This window comes from Knufia obscura (genome assembly GCF_036327395.1).
Source record: "Knufia obscura strain CCFEE 5817 isolate CBS 148926 chromosome Unknown scaffold_2, whole genome shotgun sequence".
NCBI lineage: Eukaryota > Fungi > Ascomycota > Eurotiomycetes > Chaetothyriales > Trichomeriaceae > Knufia > Knufia obscura.
In genome coordinates this window covers 3,040,771-3,060,039 of record NW_027042688.1, presented here as the reverse complement: position 1 = coordinate 3,060,039, position 19,269 = coordinate 3,040,771, and the positions used below count along the sequence as shown (strand labels likewise).

The window sequence follows — 19,269 nt, the reverse complement described above, 5'->3', positions numbered from 1 at the left end:
GTATCATACTTCCCAAGGTGTTCAGAGATAACGGGTTAGTAGTCGCAGCTGTGTGTACAGTCCGTACAAAAAATTACGGCAAGACGACTACAAGTACGAGAGCTGCTGATGATGGCCCGGCAACGGCTCCAGTCGATAATGTTATGCATGTTTCTCATTGGGGAAGCTCATGTCCAGGTGATCACGTTTCGCCTATGCTGAGATCCTGAATCGTTTCTGTTAAGGACGGGACGACCGTACCCTGCAGTCATCGCATTCACGTTCGATCCACGGCACCGATGAATCTCTAAATGTTTAGATCGCGCGGATCTTTCCTTGTCGAACGCGTAAGCTATGAGGCACAATCAGGCACCAGCTCAAAAGTATTTACCTAGTTTGGAATCCGCTCCCACAGGATCAAAAGCAACGAGTGTGCCATGATGTTCGTGCTCGAGGAGTCTTCTTTCATGTCGTGGCTCGTGGTCACGTTGACCTGAAAACTCGACCTCTGACCTCAAGCTTAACGAGGTCAGGCAGAAGATCAAGCAATGAGAGACCCTGCTTAATCCCCCGTCGGTCGTGTCTTCGAATACGTAATGCGAGCAGGTCGTAAGGACCAGCAAGCACGTAAAGAAGCAAATCAGGAGGAGTCCAGACTCAACAACCGCTAGGGTAGGCTACTCAAACTTTAATTAAGGTCAGTGCTAGGATCGGGAAGAATGCTTAGCATCGATTCATTGCGCAACTCAGACTTAATACCGCTTGCAGACATCGCTGTGTTCTAATGCAAGGACACTCCATTTCCAGAGTTTCATTGCAGGTGTAGAGTGTTTAGGAGAGGCTGCAGGCTCCCAGTCAATATGACAAGTGTACCTTATGCGCCGATTGAGTACCAGAGGATGAGTACAGCCCGAACAGTGTCTTTTCTCCTCGTCATACCTCCAGGCGCAGACTGGCGCCCGATCCTCCTGCATGCACATGCGCTAAGCGACGAGCTCTTGGCCTGAATAGGGTAGTACGTACAAGCAGGCCTGCGCGTCCTTTCCATCCTTTGCACCTTCGTGGCTGTCACTGCTCGATGTCCTGTTGGTGTTCATGCTCTGTTCAAGGAGTGTTTGCGATTATGCGGCAATCAAACCTTGTTCGTGCTTGCTGTGTAGCAGATTTTGTTTGCTCTATGGATGCGCATCACCATGCCGAATGCAACCTCTGTTGCCTTCGAGTCCAGCCATTACTCTACCTCGATGTTGAAGAGGAACAAGTACCTTATGGCATCTACCAAAGCCCACGTCATATCCGACTTTTGCATCGATACCGGTAGTGCACTGTAAACATGGTGTTGCAGCACACACACGATGAAACCCTTGATTTGACCCGATTACTCTCTGCTGATAGCTATGGTGATAGCAACTACACCTCCCATGACGACGACGATCCTGCAGTCTCTTTGCTCGACAATCAATCAGCTCGAAGGCGGTACAGACCACTAGCTCTGATAACCCGATCTTTCAGTCTCAGCTACTGGCGAAGGGTTCAAAGACATGCCATTAGAAGAGCAAAGAGGATCAAACCAGGGCAGGCTTACGTGTCGGACTGGCCGCGTCGGCTTCTCCGGCTCGTTTGCGTCTCTCTGAGTACTCTGCTACTTATTGTCGTTCTAGTTGGCGCCTTCTTTCCTTCTTACACAAGATTGCCACCGCACTACCAGTCCTTGCGAGAACGAGTTGAGAATGGACGGAGAGCAGGCAGCGCAAACACAGGAGGGCAAAAGGTATACATTGCCGCAAGCATATTTGATCCTGGTGGTGATCTAGCGGGAGGAAACTGGGGAAAGAACGTGCTGGATCTGATACATATCCTGGGTCCTGAAAACGTATATTTGAGCATATATGAGAATGACTCTGGCGACGACGCTCTCGAAGCACTCTCAAATCTAGAACCACGGGTGCCATGCAACCATACCTTGGCCTCAGAAGCACATCTTAACCTCAAGGACCTACCTCATATCACCCTACCCGACGGCACTCGGCGCATCAAGAGAATAGCATATCTGGCAGAAGTGCGCAACCGAGCACTCAGACCACTCGAACAAGCTCAAACACGTTTCGACAGGCTGCTGTACGTCAATGACGTTATGTTCGATCCAGTTGAAGCAGCACAGCTTCTGTTCTCTACGAATATAGATGCGGAAGGGAAGGCACAATATAGGTCAGCTTGCGCAGTGGATTTCATCAATCCTTTCAAGTTTTATGATACCTTTGCCACACGCGATTTGAATGGTTTCAGCATGGGTGTGCCATTCTTCCCTTGGTTCTCGGCAGTCGGCGATGCCGTCACGTTGGAGCAGACGCTCAGCGATAACGACGCAGTACCGGTACGAAGCTGCTGGGGTGGCATGGTGGCGTTCGATGCGAGGTTTCTCCAGAACTGGCAGAATGAAGCAGCTAAGATACGAACGGCTGGCAACGAAAGCCCATCTAACCTTACTGCTCCATACCGCTTTCGTGCAGAGAAAGATCTGTGGTGGGACTCATCAGAATGCTGCTTGATACAGGCAGATATACAAAGTTCTGATGTGACCAATCCCGGAATCTACATGAATCCTTACGTGAGGGTCGCATATGACACCCGCACGTTGTCCTGGCTCTGGCTATCGAAGAGGTTTGAGAAGCTTTACACGCCTATTCACTTCATCGCAGATATCTTGGTCAACCTGCCAGATTTCAATTCGAGGAGAGACGAAACGCCATGGCATACAGTTCAAGAAGATGTGTGGAAGGATGATGCAACCAAGCCTGCAAATGGGTCTTGGCACAAGGTTACAAGAACAGCCAAGCACGATGGCTTTTGTGGCAGACGTGGGTTGCAGGTTATGAAAGAGGTAATGAGTCTAGGGGACAGGAACTGGGAATTTATTGAACCACCAACCTTATCACTTGGCTGAGCATAGTGGTGAAGTTATTGAGCAAGGGATTAAGCATGTATTGCGTGCGGTTGGAAGGCCTACAAGACTTCAGGTGAGAAGTATGGAATTGCAAGCGCCTGTATGAAGCTGGTGCCTTCCGCGATCAACGCGACGCGTTCACTGGCACCTGCCTTCGATCAATCTCTTTTCTTTCCGCTGGCCTTCACCCTCCGATTGTGACAACCAGATTTCGTAAATCGCCTCAGATTTTATCGTCGGCCACAACTCGTTCAACTCATCCACTGAATCATCACACTTCAATCAAGGCTCAAGATACAGGTAGAAAGAGTCATCTCAAAGTAAGCCTCGTCACACCAGCTACATACGAGGTTCGCGTCTAACAGCGAGCAGAGTACGACAGTGCGAGCCGCGGCTGCGAGTCAATATGGCTGACGAGTTGGCACATTTCTCTGTGCTCGACGACGAGTCGAGTACCTCGTACTTCCTCAATTGGGCGGGCAATTTTGGTGGTGGCGCCACCCTGCGCGGAGGTGACAGAGTTGACAGCAATACGTTACCTGATGCTCAGATTGACGTCGAGGTGAGTGGCTTGACATCCGTGAATACCGTCAGAGCACCAAATTCAGTCCTTGGCCATCAACTACCTACCTTGCCATGGGTTTAGTCGTCTGACAATCACTAGAATGCAGCTGCGAACCTTCCTGCAATCCCCACACAACATGTGGTACCACTCGTGGACCATGAGATCTCGAAGGTAGGCTCAAGGACAACTCCTGCACGAGCTTCTACCAGTAAACCCGTCCAACCACCACCACCTACTCCGGCCCATGTTTCACTACCCCCACACGGGTTGCCTAGAAACATCCCAACCACACCACAAAACACTCAAGAGACCGAGCCTGTAGACTCCAGGACCTTAGGTGCATCACCAGTAACTAGTGTTGCTCACCGCAAATCAGCATATCACAACAAGTACCCTAGTCCGAAGCCCGCAGTGGTCAACAAGCTTGATGAAACACCTACAACCAAGCCGATGACTCCAACGCAGCAGAGGCTATTAGAGAAGACCGAGCTAGGCGAGCAGAAGACTCCTTCTACATACTCGATCCCTGTCACTCAGCCCAAACTTGAAAGTCCTCGAAACGAGCGCACAGAAACTGCCAGAGCTGAAAGATTCCAGAATGCAAATACCGCTACATCCACACCAGGGGGAGAAAATGTCAGCTCCGGCATCCCGTACAACGCCATGGAGAAGCAATTTTTCTCTTCTCAAGCCAGCACTGGATTGAATCCGTCTGCTGATGAATTTTACTCTCGTAATGCAGATCATGGTTAGTAGTATTCCATCGAATTCCGCACAGTATCTGACCACAGCCCCAGTTGAGCCTAAAGCTTCTGACATTGTGCTTCCTGAAGGTGGAGCTGACGCACCGTCCGACGACGAAACAGCTGATGCCAGATCTGAGGGCGGAATGGATCTGACACCTGTCCTCAAAGCACTTGGAGCTCGACCAACCATATCCACATCTGTCACAACCACCGCTTCAGAAGTCTCGGCCATGGATATCGAGCCCGCCCAAGCGAACCCCTCCAGGGCAGCAAGAGACGAGGTTCTTCCAGTACCAGCTGATAGGCAGGCCGCCGAGGGCGGTGCGACGCCGACTATGCGTGCCCAAGACCTTGACCTCAAGGCAAAAAGTAATTTGACCGCCAACCCCACAGAAGAAGAAGACATCGAGAAGACGCAAACAGAGTCGCGTACAATTGTGCTCAAGAATTTACCTGACGACAGTGACCACACCTTTGTACAGTCGTTGATCTATGGTGCTGTTGTCGAGAGCATGATATTATGCCCAGAAAATCATACTGCAATGGTCAAGGTCACCAATGTTGAGGATTGTCAAGGCTACATTGACTCATGTCCCAGTGGCATCAAAGTCAAACACAATCGTGCTGCACACACTGTACTTGTTGAGAAGTCGAAAGAGCCCGATTACGTCGATGACAAACTCCAAGCATACCTCGACTGCGGAGCAACTCGCGTTGTGAAGGTTGAGGACGCAGATGAAGAGATGACGATGAAAGCACTCTACAAATTCGCTGAAGGGCCCTCCCAATCACGAGAAGTCGAGTCGATCATGGACGCATGTCGCCGAGGAATCCGCAACATTGTGTTCCGCTTCAGTGGCATTCATGACGCTGTCGCTTTCCGCAGTGCGCTTTTACGGGATCGGAGCTGGAGAAGCAAGAACCCTCACTTTGCAGAAGATCCATGCGAGCTTGCTACCGGGCCACGAAGCGAATAGACAGTATCGGCGGGCCAGAAGTGGTTGTATGAGTACCGGAGCAGTAGTCAGCCCCAGTGTCATTAGCGACGTGCTCAGGATCGGAAATGATCGTATACAAGATTTTCTTCTAAGAGACGTGAGACTGATGTGGCAAACCATGTTGCGGGTTGCATAATGGAGAAGATGACGGTTGCAGCATGGACAATCCATGAGATCCAAAAGCCGCGAGAGATCTCGCTGCCAATATGATTAGCGCTAGACAGCGAGCGAAGATGAGCTCGCCTCTCGATGAAGGTGACAACCACCGAGACCACAATAGATCCGCGTCTGTCAACTTTCTTCTTCAGCACCCTGTTCGAGATCCCAAGTATGACGGTATCTTCACGCTACTTGATTGGTTGCGGGTAAACTGTATCCACAAGGAGTCAGGTAAAAGCTGATCATCTGAATAATAATCCATCGCCCAGAAAGAGTTCATAGCTGTCGATATTTGCGACCTCTTCTACACAACCTCTTTTCCATCGCACGGACTATACATTGTGCGTTTCGAATTGGACAATATCAAACATGGGTCAGCCTTCGCATCCAGCGTCCAACGCTCTCATCTACTGCACATATGCAGCATTTCTGTGCGTCATTTCCTCAAACCGCGCATGCGGCAGCTTGCACGCCATCAAGCCTAGCACTAACATATCAACAACCAGAGTCTTCGGGCTTTTCATTGCCTGGCGCCTTCGTCATCAGTCGAAAGGCGAATGGCTATCGGCAAACAGGACACAGAAGGGTAAAATCAGTCACAACCGATACAGCGACTGCCATGATCATCATGTTCGAGAGCATTGACTAATACATGCCTAGGCATCCCGCTCGCCCTGAATTTCATCGCTTCGGGTGAGTGCCAGCAGCATGTCGCGCTTGCGACTTGAAGCGGCAGCAAAATTTCGAAGGATAACTATCGTCCGACCTGCATCCGAGGATGCGTGATCGCAAGACCGAAAATGCCATTATGGCACACTTGAGGTTCGTACGCTTGCATCAATGATCGTCGTGCCTCTTTGAAGCCGATCTAGGCTCTAAGAGCCTGTATCTAACAGTCTAGATCAGCCTCGAAGAGGCACGGCAAGCAGCACTACGGGCGCTGATTGCAGTCTTTGGCACGACGTACAAGATGTCCTTCATTCATCCACCCTTGCTCAGGCGGAGCGAGGAGATGTCTGACCTGCCAAAGCTCGCATGATGCTGAGATTGTACCGTAATACTCGATCAAGTTAATGCTTGCGTGGGAAAAGTGCTGCCGCTTCGAAGACCCCTTCCTCCTCCCTCTGAACTGTTGACTAACCTGCGCCTTACCATGTACAGCTCTAGGATCCGGTATACTCTTCACGTATCCGAACATTGCGGCTATCGCCGGTGTACAAGGACTAATTGTCTACGCACTGTCGTCTGGTCTGCCGCTCTTCGTGTTCGCCTTCCTCGGTCCCATTATCAGGCGAAAATGTCCTGAGGGATTTGTTCTCACAGAATGGACAAGGCAGAGATATGGAGTTGTGACTGGCTTGTATCTTTCAGCATTGACGTAAGTAACACATGATCAAAAATCTGATATCTGCTAACAAATGCCAGGCTGATCACTATCTGGCTCTACCTCGTAGCTGAGCTCTCAGCACTCCAACAAGTTGTCAACCTCTTAACCGGCCTCAATGGCCTGCCCGCCGTTATCGTTGAATGCTTTGTCACTACAGTCTACACAGCAGCTGGTGGCTTCAGAGTCAGCTTCGTCACCGACAACATTCAGGGCGCTATGGTCATTCTACTGATCATCGTCGGGGTCGTTACGGTTGGCGTCGAGACAAACGTTGATCGCACGCTCATTCCTCGATCGAACTACCTTGAGCCGACTCTCTTGGGCTGGCAGCTCATCTACATCCTCCCTGTCGCCATCTTGACCAACGACTTCTTCCTCTCTGGCTTCTGGATGAGGACTTTTGCAGCCAAGACAGACAAGGACTTGTGGATCGGCATTTCGATCGCTGTTGTGGCAATCACTTGCATTCTCACCCTTGTTGGTGCAGGTGGCCTGATCGCTGGCTGGTCTGGTGTTCTTGGCGACCCGCCTGAGGCGACTGGTATTGAGTTGTTCCAGCTGTTCGAGACACTTCCTGCCTGGGTTGTGGGGATCGTCCTTGTCATGGTCGTCTCGCTCAGCACAGCTGCGTTTGACTCGCTACAGTCCTCAATCATCTCGACCGGCTCCAACGATCTGTTTCGCAACAAGCTCAACATTTGGGTTATTCGAGGCATCATCGTGGTCATGTTCGTGCCGACTGTAGTCGTCGCCCTGAAGAGTCCGAGTGTATTGCAGATCTACTTGATCTCAGATCTGATCAGCGCTTCTAGCATCCCGGTACTTGTCATTGGCCTCAGCTCAAAGTGCTACTGGTGGCGTGGCTTCGAAGTTGTGATTGGTGGCCTTGGCGGCATCTTCACTATCTTTCTTTTCGGCCTTGTCTACTACGATGGTGACGCTACTGCTGCCGGAAGGCTCTTGTTGCTTGAGGAGGGTCTCTACGCTAGCGACTGGTCTGCTTTTGGCGCTTTTGTGGCTGCACCTGTTGGTGGTTTGCTTTGGGCTGCAGCAGCATTTGCGTTGAGAATTGGTGTGCTCTGGATCAGGGCGAAGATGAGTGGCAGGCGCTTTGATGCATTTGATAAGCCGGCTGCGCCTGATGCGAGCTTTTATACTGGTGATCATAGCACAGATGGTGTGGAGAGGGAGAACTTTACCAGGACGGACGGAGATGGGGTTGAGAGGAGTGTTGTTGATGTCAAGGGCAAGTTCTTCTAGGCGGGGCACGAAGGTCCCAGCCTGCGTTGGTATCTTGGTCTGCAGAAGACCAGCAGATCTTCCGCAAGAGTACCGGCAAGAACAATGCCGATGCACGGTAGAATGGGGTGACGTCTGGACCAAGTGGGGATGAGTACATGAAGGAGACTGTATCTAGCCCATCTAAGGAAGGGCGCCGACCAGGAAGGGAGATCCACGATCTGACGGCGTTTGGAAAATTGTCGACGTTGGCTGCCACAGTTGGGTGGATAGGGATGGCTACATGATCACGTGATAAGCCTGCCCTCCATGAAACTAGTGCAAACGTGGTTTAGCGCTTCGCGACACGCTAGTAGCTCACGTGTCTGCAACTTCTTAGGGCTCGCAATCCGCTCTCTTCTTGCTCTGCTCTTGCTTTCGCAACCAGCCTCAAGCTTGTCATCTCCCCAAAATTCTGGATCATGCGTAACAACTTGTCTCGACACACTTTATCACTGATCATCTGTGCAGCCCTCGCCAATCAAATGCCTGCTTCTGCTCCATATCCATCCGACAAGCACGAAATCACGGGCGTGACTCCATGACCGATTATGTTTCCTCAGCATCAAGCTGTCGCTGAAGTCACATTGGCATTGCGGCAATGAGTCCAGATCGATCTAGACGGCGACAGGAATTGATGTTGGATTAGATGAGCTCGTTTCCGTCTGTTTTCGTGCCTTGCAAGCTGCATTTTCTCCGCTGTTTGGTAAGTGTTGTGGTTTGTTGGACGGTCATGAGGTATTTGAGGTGATGGCAAGTCTTGATCTTAGCAAGCGGAATGGTGGGGGGTTTTGGTGTATTTAGGATGTGAAAGTCCTGGTGGGTTGTTGAGCTTCTGCACCATTCTTCATACCTCTTTCATCCTATCCACTTTTCATCCTTTCTGACTTTGCAATTCACCACACACGTCTTCGAACTCTCCATTGAAAGCGACATACGACATGAGCCGAAATGTTGGGAGGGGCCGAGGGGGTTCTAGGTACTCCAACCGTGACCGAGGGGATTCTAGGTATCCTAACCGTGACCGAGGTGAGGAATCTACTCAATATCCTCCCAGGGCTCCACACAGCGATCCTCTGAAAGTACCCCCTTCTTATGAAGCCGTCAAGTCATTGTTCGATCTATCAAATGAGCCTTTACCACCGCCATCGAAGCTTCCTCATCGAGGTCTTGTCAAGTCGAACCATTTCAAGGTCGTACACAAGGAGAATCTTGTGCTCTATCAACATCACATTACCAAGATCACCGAACTCGCTAAACCACCCCAGCAGGAAGCCAGCAACCGAGCGTCTGTGCCAGGAAATTCCGAAGAGGTTGAGGACAAAGCGGCAATAATCGGTGACTCGGACAAGCAACAGACTGCTCATTCATCACAACCCGCCCCCAAGCACTCCACATGGGCTAATTTAGTTGCTACTGGGCCTGATCATGGTCATTCAAAATCTGTCAAACCACTTGCCTCCACCACGTCTTCTCCTGGCAAGTCATCAACTGGCAAGCCCTCACCTAGCAAGCCTTCGCCGGGCGGCACAGCATCTGGCGGTCCAGATTCGAACAATGCAGCTTCAGATAGTCCAGCATCGAACAACCCACCAGGTGCAGGCCAAGGTCCTGAAAGTTCTGCATCAGGCGACCCACAGCCCGGCGCAACAACGTCTGCTGGAAATGCAGTCGACCTGAAGGCTCGTAAGAAAAGAAGGCTAATCGTTCTTCTGTTAAAACAATTGAATCAGGAAGAGAAGTCAGCTACAGTGGTGTCCAATTTTACGGACCAGCTAATCAGTCGAAATCCCATTGCAGCCGCTGCAAGCCCGGGTTTCGTCACAGTCAACTACTATGATGAGGACCAAGCGGCTGCTTCCACGCCGCCTCTCCAGTACAATATTCACATAGGCACAGCAGAAACCATCGAGGTTGGGAAGCTCAACCAATATTTGAGTGGCTCTCAAACCTTGACGGCGGCAGGTTTTGCATCTCTTGACAATGTCTCGAGGACAAGAGAGAAGGTCGTGAACGCTTTGAACATTATCTTCAGCCACCACGCCAACAGTGCCACCAACAGATGGGCAAATGCGGCGCCGTTCAGGCCGAGAGACGTCGACCCTTGGAGGTCTGCAGAGCCTGCAGTGGCGGCTGTTGGTTCCAAGAAATTCTTTCCCTGTCACATACAGACTTCTAATGATCCTGATAAAGCACTTGACCTGGACGTGCCTGGACCCAACCATAGTACTTCGCCACCATGGTCCGTCCCAGATGGCAAGCATCTCGCCGCTGAACCGGGCTTTTTGAGGTCTGCCAGGGCGTTGCTTCATCAGAATCTCCTGCTCAACGTCAATACAACAACTAGTGCATTCTACCATGGTGTTGGACTCACTCAGCTCAAGCGCCTAAGGTGGCCTGATGGTCAGGGTGACCTGAAGCAGCTTGAGTCATTTATCAAGGGTCTCCGTGTCAGAACAACATACATGATCGACAACAACGTCCGAGATCATGAAAGGATTTACACAATTACGGGGCTTGCAGGAACTTACGAATTCCACACACAAGAAAGGGGTGAGCATAAGCCTTATCCATGGGATCTATCAAACAAGAATAAACGACAGCAAGGTCCTTTCCCACAATATTGCTCCTTCCCAAAAGAGGGCGTTGAAGTCTCTGTTTATGATCACTCCTTCAAGACTTATGGTAAGTCATCCATTTTTCACAAAATGACGATGCTAACGACCACAGGCATTATATTAGCAGGGGATGATCTCATCGTGCGTACAGGAGGCGCAAAGGGCTCATTACTTCCAATGTCGAAACTGATGGTACTGCCTGGGCAGGCCTACAAGCAGAAGACACAGTTGGTCAGAAATGCTCAGCGGGATCCTTACAATAACTACAGGGAGATCACTCAGTCGGCAGCTACACTATTTGGTTGGACACCAGACGATCAGCCTACAAGATTCGTGAGTCTGACTAGTTACTTGCCCATCAAGACTAGTGAGCACTAACAGAGACAAGATGGACCTTTCGGTGTATCGCTTGAAGTTAACGCTCGACGAGAGGCTACACTAATCGACGTCCCAGCTGACCGACTTTCGCAACCTTCTCTGGCCTACCGGAATAATGACCTCGAGTTAACGGCAGTGACAGATAATCCTTGGAACTTGGAGGGCCGTAAAGCGATCACCCCTGCGAGCGCAGGCTCACAATCAACCTGGACACTACTACCATTAAGATATGGGCAGGGGAATGATCGGCGTTGGAGTGTCGAAAGACCAGAAAACCTCGATGAGTTCGTTCGACTTTTTCAAATACAGCTCAACGCTTTCGGAATGACCAATGTTCGCTTTGACCCCATTAATGGTCCCAGGCCGAACGACACCTATGCCAATTGGCCTGCTTCAACATTCTCGGTGCATCAACGAGACATCGATGCGAATGAAAGGGATCTGTCGGCCAAGTTCCAGCAAGTCAAGCAAAAGCGATGCCTATTCGTGGTTGTTTTACTGCCTGATAGAAACAATGACTTGTATGCTGCGATCAAGAAAGTTGCAGACGTTCAGACCCAATTAAATGTCGCATGTTGCATCAGAAAGAGATGGAAGCTGCCAGGACGTGGCAACTTTACGCCGCAGCGGATCACAAATGATGCCAATGTAATAGGCAACATGCTGATGAAGATCAATCTGAAGTCAAGTAATGAGGCCGTCGATCGTCAGCTTACTGACAAGCCTGATCTATTGACAGGCAAGACGATGATTGTTGGCATGGATGTGGTAAGTCAGGATCACGACCCAAGACATAGTTTTATGGCAATACTGATATGAATAGACTCATGCTGGTGCCGGCTCCCAGAAGGGTGCTCCGAGTATTGCCGCAATGGTTGCTAGCCATGACGAGCATTTCGCCCAATGGCCAGTGAGTCTCAAATCGAATCCTCGACAACAAGAACAGGAGGAGGGCCAATCACGGGAAGAATTCAAAGCAGCTCAAGAAAAAACTGTAACGTTATCGACTATGCTCGATGAAAGACTCGCCTGCTACCGACGTCACAACAACGACGAGCTTCCCGAGAAAATCATCTTCTACAGAGATGGATTATCCGAGGGGCAGATGTTCGACATGTGCAAGAACGAGGAGATCTCGCAGCTAAGGACATCTATTCGAAACGTCTACGAGCCAGGGAGGGAACCTAAGATCATGGTAATTTGCGCAGTGAAACGCCACAACACGAGGTTCTTTGGACTCCGAGACCGGCGCAGTGTACTCACCAATCACAACAATGGTCAGTTGTTACCTGGTGTTGTTGTCTATAAGGGTGTGACGAACGGCAACTTTCAAGACTTCTTCCTCGCCAGCCAGGTTGCGGCGCTTGGTACATGTCGGCCGACACATTATGTTGTTCTCGAGAACGACTTCGGGGACCAGTACAATATCACTGACGTCGCTCGTGCTGTAAGTTCTGCACCTTTCCGCTAGTTGAGCTCGTACTGATTCATTTGCAGACCTATGATTTGTGCTACTTGTTTGGAAGATGCAGCGTCTCCGTTGGTCTGGTACCTGCAGCCTACTACGCCGACAAAGCTTGCGATCGAGCCAGATTCTATGTTCGACGCTTCTACAACACCCCAAATTCCAATGCTCAGTTCAATCAGGCCAGTCTTCCTACTTTCAACGCCAGCCTTGGACAATTGACGGATCGCATGTTCTACATCTAGGCATGAGCTGATGGGTGCCGACTGCCTCCCGAGACTCACGGTCAAGCTATCGCAGTCCAGCTCGCAGCCACACTGCTAACGACTTTCTTTTGTGTCTGGGTTGGCGTTTGGGACGGCCCGGAAGCCCGGACCTTTTTTCGTTCACTTCGTGTTCCGCTTTTCATCGCAGTCAGAGGTTAGAAGCCAGCCTTCAGGGGTGACTCCTGCTCTGACTAGCAGTCACTCTTTTCAACAATCCGCTACCGACCATGTTCATTCATTTCAAGGACTTTCGCCGACGGTTCACTCGTTCCTGAGGCAGATTACGCATCCCAAGGTCTTTCAAAGTAGACATACACCGACGACACTCATTGTCTGCGAGCGGAGACTCGGCCGCAGATCATCTCTGACCATAGTCACTCATTTACAATGCAATAAAATTCATGACCTTTTGACCATCTGTATAGCGGCAGTGCTTCTCTGTTAAGACCTCAGCTTCGCCGAGTCTTGCAACATCTCGATCGCTCACAGTTATCAGATCCTCAGTCCCTGCCGTAGCTATCGTCCCGCTCTATCCTGTCTCGCGTGATCTTTATTACTTGGCACGCTTGGCATACTCAGGGATCTGACACCGCATCCCAGGCCCCGGCTCGGATCAAGGAACTTTCGTACAGACAAGTGAGCTCGCGCACGCATCGTGGCTGTGGTCATGCACCACTTGAAGACCGGTACTCTCATATGTCACTGGAAGGCTCAATTCACTTCTCAGCTTGCATGACCTGAACCCATGTTCGGTTGCGTACCACCAGACTACGGAGCTAGATCGCGCTGGGATCAGCTCTCAAGTCGTTCACGACGCTGGGACGCCAAAGAAGAAACACGCCCAAGCTCAAATCCGGCAGTGCTAACGAAGAGCACATCTTCTTCGGCGAAAAGTCCAGGTGCACCCCCTGCTTACGATCAGTTATCCATCGCCCCTCCTGCTGTCGAAGAATCTTCTGTACAGCGACCGGATGCTCAGACTGTGAGCGACAACAGAACGGCGCCTGAGAAGGGTCGAGGAACGATGTTGAAGCAGAAGTGGAAAGAGCTAAAGGAAGATGACAAGAGGCGGAAAGCGGATAGATTCCAGACTGTATCAGCTATGGAAGCAGACAAAATACTGGCTTTGGCATACATAGCCAAGAAAAGACTACGAGAATTGCTGATACGAGCAGGCAAAGGCTTTAAAGGTCTTCATGGGTACCATAGTCCGCGGTCTGGGCACCTGACGTAACAGACGCAAGCCATAATACCACGAACAAAGACCTCCAGACGCCATCCACGGTGCTCTAATAGCTAACCGGCAAAGCCATCAAAGGACGTTGGCGCTATGAATCAATACCTGAAGCTCATCCACGGATGCTTGTACTAGGTCAGAGAGGAGCATTTTTGATTTCAGTCGGTCGTTCTGGTTTACACGTCAACTTCAGTGCTACCGAAGACAGCATCAGATTTTATCACCCTTGATACGATCTTATGGACGAATGATCGCGAGACCATTCGGTGCAGCCGCAGAACGGACACCATGTAGAGGTAAGTGAGGTTGCTAGGTTGACTCGAGTCAATACACTCTGTGCCTCTTCGCCGGATTACTTCATAGCGCGCGTTCGTGTTACATCACATCTAGCACAACAGTGGCGGGCAACAAAGTGGTGTAGTTTCTGGTGTTCTCCGTCGTTGGCTCTGGGGGCGCCATCTTCCAAGAAACGGTAGGGTAATCTGCACCACTCCTTACCACCTCTACTATAGTACACACAGGTGTGCTAGCTGAACACGAAACCGAATGAATAGGGAGAATGAGTTGACAGAGATCGGACTCCAGAAGATGACAGAGCTTCAATGGACCACTCCTTCTGCATCGGGCCTGTTGTTCTCACATCGAAGAAGCCGCAATGCCGCAAGCTATGTCCGCACTCATCGTTGGCCTTGTCCTTTGAGACTGTGTTCGGCCACACCTACGCGTCCCCAGCGGCATCGATAGTGAGACAAACAGATTGAGGCCGCCGTCACATGTTTTCATTGAGCATGACGCATGACTGGTCGAATGGCTATGGCAATACTTGGGCCCCCATATTGTCCTGTCGACCTTTCCACCAAACATCAGCCTGGAGCAGATTGTAAGCACAGATTACTGGCCACCTGACTACTTCAACTTCCACAACAAATCTCCAAGGGTTCTAGACTACTCGATCTGAGCTCTTGCTGGTTTCGGCACGTTTGACAAGCATGGAACGAGCAGTTTGTTCGGCAACAGGTCGCTCTAGACCCTGCAATCTGATAACTCAAGCTGTTTGATGTGTCGGATGGCAATGTTTACGCTGGGTTGGTTTGACGTGTGAGCTATTCTAAGCAAGCAAGGAGTCATGATACTAATACAGCGACCTCGTGCTCTGGCTACCAATCTCTTCACTACCACATTGACTCTTCTTTACCATCTTTGTGATCCAATCTTTGTTCAAACTTGCCACTGTCCAACCATGAGCGAGCATGAATCAAAAACACAGAAGAAGAACCGCAAGAAATTTGAGAAGCGAGAGCAAGAGCGTCAAGCCAGAGACAGGGCCGCTGCCGCTGCAGCTGCTGGGCAAGGCGCATCAGGTCAGGGGCAGGATCCAGGTGCGAAGCTTTCTACACCTATTGGTGCATGCACTAACCGTGACCAAGTCCAAAGCGAACGCTTAGAGGAAGAGTCAGGCAAAGCAACCAAGCAGGTCAGTGAGGCGAAGCGAACACCTGATTCAGCTGACACGAAATGGCCATAGGATTCAGGCACCAGCTCGACTGCAGGGTCACCAGGCACGCATGGTAGTCAAGCGACTCAACAACCATTGTCCGACTTGTCAGGACTATCAATTGGGGCCGATGCTAGCACTGTCCAGGCGCAGTCTGGTCACGACAGCAAAGCTCAGGGCAAAGGTGCTATCACTTCAGGCCAAGAGACAGCCACTGGTACAGAAAGCTCTCTTCAGGAACACGATGGCATGACTACTTCAAATTCAGGAGAGAGTGTTCCTCACGAACAAGACGTTGACAAGATCTCCATGGTCCATGGTCAGCACAGGGACCTAAGCCGCGACTCAGAAGGAGGTATTGGCCACTTCCGGATGAGAACAAACAATTTCCAGGTACAATTGTCACCTATGACGGACGGCAAGGCGAGATGCTACCTACGATACACCATCAAGGATATCAAGCTTCAGCCAAAAGTGGCAACCTCTTCGTCTGCAATCGCTCATCCGCCAGATAACGCAGGCAGCACAACTCAGGCCAATAATGCATCCCGCATTCCTGCTCGTATGAGACGGAGAATCATCTGGCTGTTACTGCTCGAATTCCATGGAAGATTTCCTCAGATAATCGTCACCAGTGACTTCAAGACCACACTCATCACAGCTGTCCCACTCCCGCCTTCACTGCATGACCGGCTACTAGGCATCAACTATTACGACGAGGACGAGAAAGCACCTCGTCCTGACCCTCCGGTCTATCGTGTGACCATTGGAGAACCTAAGAAGATCGAGGTCGATCGAGTTGAGCAGTATCTACGCACACGTGACAGTAGCATATACGCCACAGTTGATGAGGCACAGGCTGCAATCAATGAAGTCGAAAATGCGCTCAACATCATCTTCAGTCATGGGGCTAATCGAAGAGCTAAACGCTCTCCTGCACGACCAGAACCCTTCATCGCTTTCAGTGGAGACAAGAAGTATTACAATGTACCTGATACTTGGACATGGACCCAGACCAAGCCGTTCGGTCACAATTTGAACGCAACAACAGTCGGCTACGCTTGGAATCAGAAAGCTGGGCTTATGGCTTTGCCAGGCTACTTCAGGTCGACTCGAGGTCTCTATCAAGCTCAGAACCCAATCTTGCTCAATATTAATACGACCACCGGCGCCTTCTATCTGGGTGCTCGCAACAAGAAGATCACTCTGCAGGAGCTGATCGATGGGTACTACGGCGATACTTGGCCAAGACCGACGTGGGCCAAGATAGAAAAGTTCATCAAGGGTCTGCGTGTGATCACAACCTACCTCGTTGAAAGTCCTGCGTCAAACAGTAAAGCTGAAGCCGACCGACATGAACGAATCTTCACTGTGTCTGGCCTTCCATACACAAACGACAAAGAGAAGAGACATCACTGGGACACGCGAAATTTGGTACCTAGAGCTGACAAGGTCGAGTTTGAAAGTAATGACGGAGTCATGATCACGGTGCAGAAGCACTTTGATGACACACATGGCATTGATCTCAGTCCTTCATCTCGCTTGATCGATGGAGTCTACATTGTCAGAATAGGTAAGACCAATTTTCAACCAGCAACAAAGCTAGAGGTGCTGGCTGGTCAGCCGTTCAAGGGTAAAATGGAGCCTATAACTTTCGGTTGTCGACCTCCCCGCGAGAACTGGAACTTCATCGAGTCTTTCGGACGAGACATGTACAAGGTACCGGACGATATCTCTCAAGCCTTCGGTGTAAAATTCGACTCGGAAGCTCTGAGTGTACCTTACTCTTTTCTAAGGAAGCCCGGGGTACAATACGGTGGTAACTCAAGCTCGATCACAGTTCCCAGCTGGAAGCTAGAGAGTCACAAGTTCGCAAGCCCTGCACCTAACGGGACGTGGTCTTTAGTCCAGCTTCATACAAGCGATGAACCGATCCGAATGAAAGAAGTACGTCAGGTGTACACAGGCATCAAGACAGCACTGCAGAACTGTGGCCTAGGAAATCTGAGGTTCGATCGGCCAGACTTTGTGAACGACGCGCATCATGTCTACGTAGCGAACGAAAACCAAGTTGGAGCCAATTTAGACCAGTGGATCAGTACACATCAAGGTTTGAGCATATTGGTCGTGCTGCTACCCGACACACATTTCTACACTCCAGTCAAGCGATGGGGTGACATCAAGGTAGGCCTCGCCACCGTCTGCATCAAGGAGAAGAGCAAAGGCAGAGAGAAGTCTTGGCCGAGCGATTCGTCGGTCTTTCAGAACCTTTGTCTGAAGTTCAACCCAAAAGCTTCTGCCAACTCAGTGAACCACACCCTGAACGAGCTGTCACCGCTGCTGACCGACAAGACTATGCTCGTTGGCATGGACGTGGTAAGTGATCTTCCATCAACTTAATATGGGCCGCATACTAATTCTTCGACTCAGACTCATCCTAGTCAAGGTACATCGCTCGAAAATGCTCCTAGCATAGCCGCAATGGTGGCGAGTCATGATCGACATTTCAGCCAATTCCCTGCCACCTTGCACATGAATGCACGACCAGAAGGAGAAGAAGGCAGGTCCTTAGAAGAGATCATGGAGCTCGACTACATGCTCACAGAACGTCTTGCGACATACACTCGATTGAACCAGGAACTTCCAGAACGCATCATCTTCTTCCGTGATGGCCTAAGCACCGAGCAATTTCAGATGTGTCGCAAATTCGAGCTGATTCGACTGAAAGGATGCATCACTAGAATGTATCAAGCTGCTGACAAGAAAGAGCCTGATGTCATGTTGATTTGCACAGTCAAGAGGCACAATACACGCTTCTACCCGCACAGAGACAGCAAGAAGTTCAACCAGGCGCACAACGGGGCAAGGGACGGAAATCCAAGCTCGGGCGTAGCAGTCTTCGACGCAATCACTTACGGTGACGGCCAGGATTTCTTCCTTGTCAGCCAAGACGCAGCCATTGGCACTGCAAGACCGACGCATTACGTGGTGCTTCATAACGAAATTACCACCATAGATGACCCCAAGACGGGGCCCAGACCCACCAGCATCAGGGATATTGCAAATATGGTAAGTCACTACTTGTGGTTGAAAAAATCGTCGCAGGGGCTAATTTACTTAGGTTTACCAACTATGTTTCACATACAACGTTGCAACCAAAGCCGTCAGCCTTGTTCCCGCATCATACTATGCCGACAAAGCCGCCGATCGCGCCCGGCATTTTGTGAATCACATTTACAACCCTGCTCCGCCTCCAAGAGGTCAGACGCTACCTCCCTGGACAAGGAATACACATCCCATGAGACTCACCGTCGACGACAACCTTCGGGATATCATGTACTACGTCTAAGCCAGGATTCATCACGATACACACACCCATGCCGCCATGTACCTCTACTCCTCACGAATTTCCTTAACTCACATTTCCTTTCTTCGCCACAGCAACGCCCTAGAATTTTCGAGACGACCGAGCCCGAAACTCAACCTTACGACTTTCCATTTCTGATGCGTTCCTCCTTCTTATGATCAGCAGCATACAACATAACGACCTCACCCAAGTCACTCATTTATCCATCGACCACTCACCACAGTCACTCCTTCTTCTACTCGGTCAGCCACTCACCAAAGTCACTCATTCGGCATTCAGCATTTCGACCTGAATCATTTTCATATTCAACAAACAGTTCTCATTCGATTCCAGCATTGCATTTACAGCATATACTTGTTAGCAGAGCTAGTAATGACAAAATGATAT

At 50.4% G+C, this 19,269-nt stretch overlaps 6 protein-coding genes across 6 annotated transcripts; all 6 read left to right on the top strand.

Annotated features, from left to right (window-relative positions):
• Positions 1 to 1,312: 1,312 nt before the first annotated feature.
• On the top strand, positions 1,313 to 2,923 carry PMZ80_002978 (uncharacterized protein; the record flags this gene model as incomplete). Its single annotated transcript, XM_064871407.1, has 1 exon — positions 1,313 to 2,923. One exon carries the CDS (start codon positions 1,313 to 1,315, stop codon positions 2,921 to 2,923), a length of 1,611 nt encoding a protein of 536 aa, XP_064733860.1.
• Positions 2,924 to 3,329: 406 nt separating this feature from the next.
• Positions 3,330 to 5,211, top strand: PMZ80_002977 (uncharacterized protein; the record flags this gene model as incomplete). Its single annotated transcript, XM_064871406.1, has 3 exons — positions 3,330 to 3,485; positions 3,588 to 4,236; positions 4,286 to 5,211. 3 exons carry the CDS (start codon positions 3,330 to 3,332, stop codon positions 5,209 to 5,211), a joined length of 1,731 nt encoding a protein of 576 aa, XP_064733859.1.
• Positions 5,212 to 6,732: 1,521 nt separating this feature from the next.
• Positions 6,733 to 8,038, top strand: PMZ80_002976 (uncharacterized protein; the record flags this gene model as incomplete). The annotated part of the gene is made up of 2 exons (XM_064871405.1): positions 6,733 to 6,740; positions 6,817 to 8,038. The coding sequence occupies 2 exons, from the start codon at positions 6,733 to 6,735 to the stop codon at positions 8,036 to 8,038; spliced, it is 1,230 nt and encodes a 409-aa protein (XP_064733858.1).
• Positions 8,039 to 9,007: 969 nt separating this feature from the next.
• Positions 9,008 to 12,762, top strand: PMZ80_002975 (uncharacterized protein; the record flags this gene model as incomplete). The annotated part of the gene is made up of 6 exons (XM_064871404.1): positions 9,008 to 9,035; positions 9,086 to 10,741; positions 10,787 to 11,007; positions 11,056 to 11,820; positions 11,876 to 12,499; positions 12,550 to 12,762. 6 exons carry the CDS (start codon positions 9,008 to 9,010, stop codon positions 12,760 to 12,762), a joined length of 3,507 nt encoding a protein of 1,168 aa, XP_064733857.1.
• A 766-nt stretch (positions 12,763 to 13,528) lies between these two features.
• PMZ80_002974 (uncharacterized protein) lies at positions 13,529 to 14,017 on the top strand (the record flags this gene model as incomplete). The annotated part of the gene is given in 2 exon segments (XM_064871403.1): positions 13,529 to 13,535; positions 13,551 to 14,017. The coding sequence occupies 2 exon segments, from the start codon at positions 13,529 to 13,531 to the stop codon at positions 14,015 to 14,017; spliced, it is 474 nt and encodes a 157-aa protein (XP_064733856.1).
• A 1,243-nt stretch (positions 14,018 to 15,260) lies between these two features.
• Positions 15,261 to 18,864, top strand: PMZ80_002973 (uncharacterized protein; the record flags this gene model as incomplete). Its single annotated transcript, XM_064871402.1, has 4 exons — positions 15,261 to 15,494; positions 15,546 to 17,891; positions 17,946 to 18,584; positions 18,637 to 18,864. 4 exons carry the CDS (start codon positions 15,261 to 15,263, stop codon positions 18,862 to 18,864), a joined length of 3,447 nt encoding a protein of 1,148 aa, XP_064733855.1.
• Between the last annotated feature and the right edge of the window lie 405 nt (positions 18,865 to 19,269).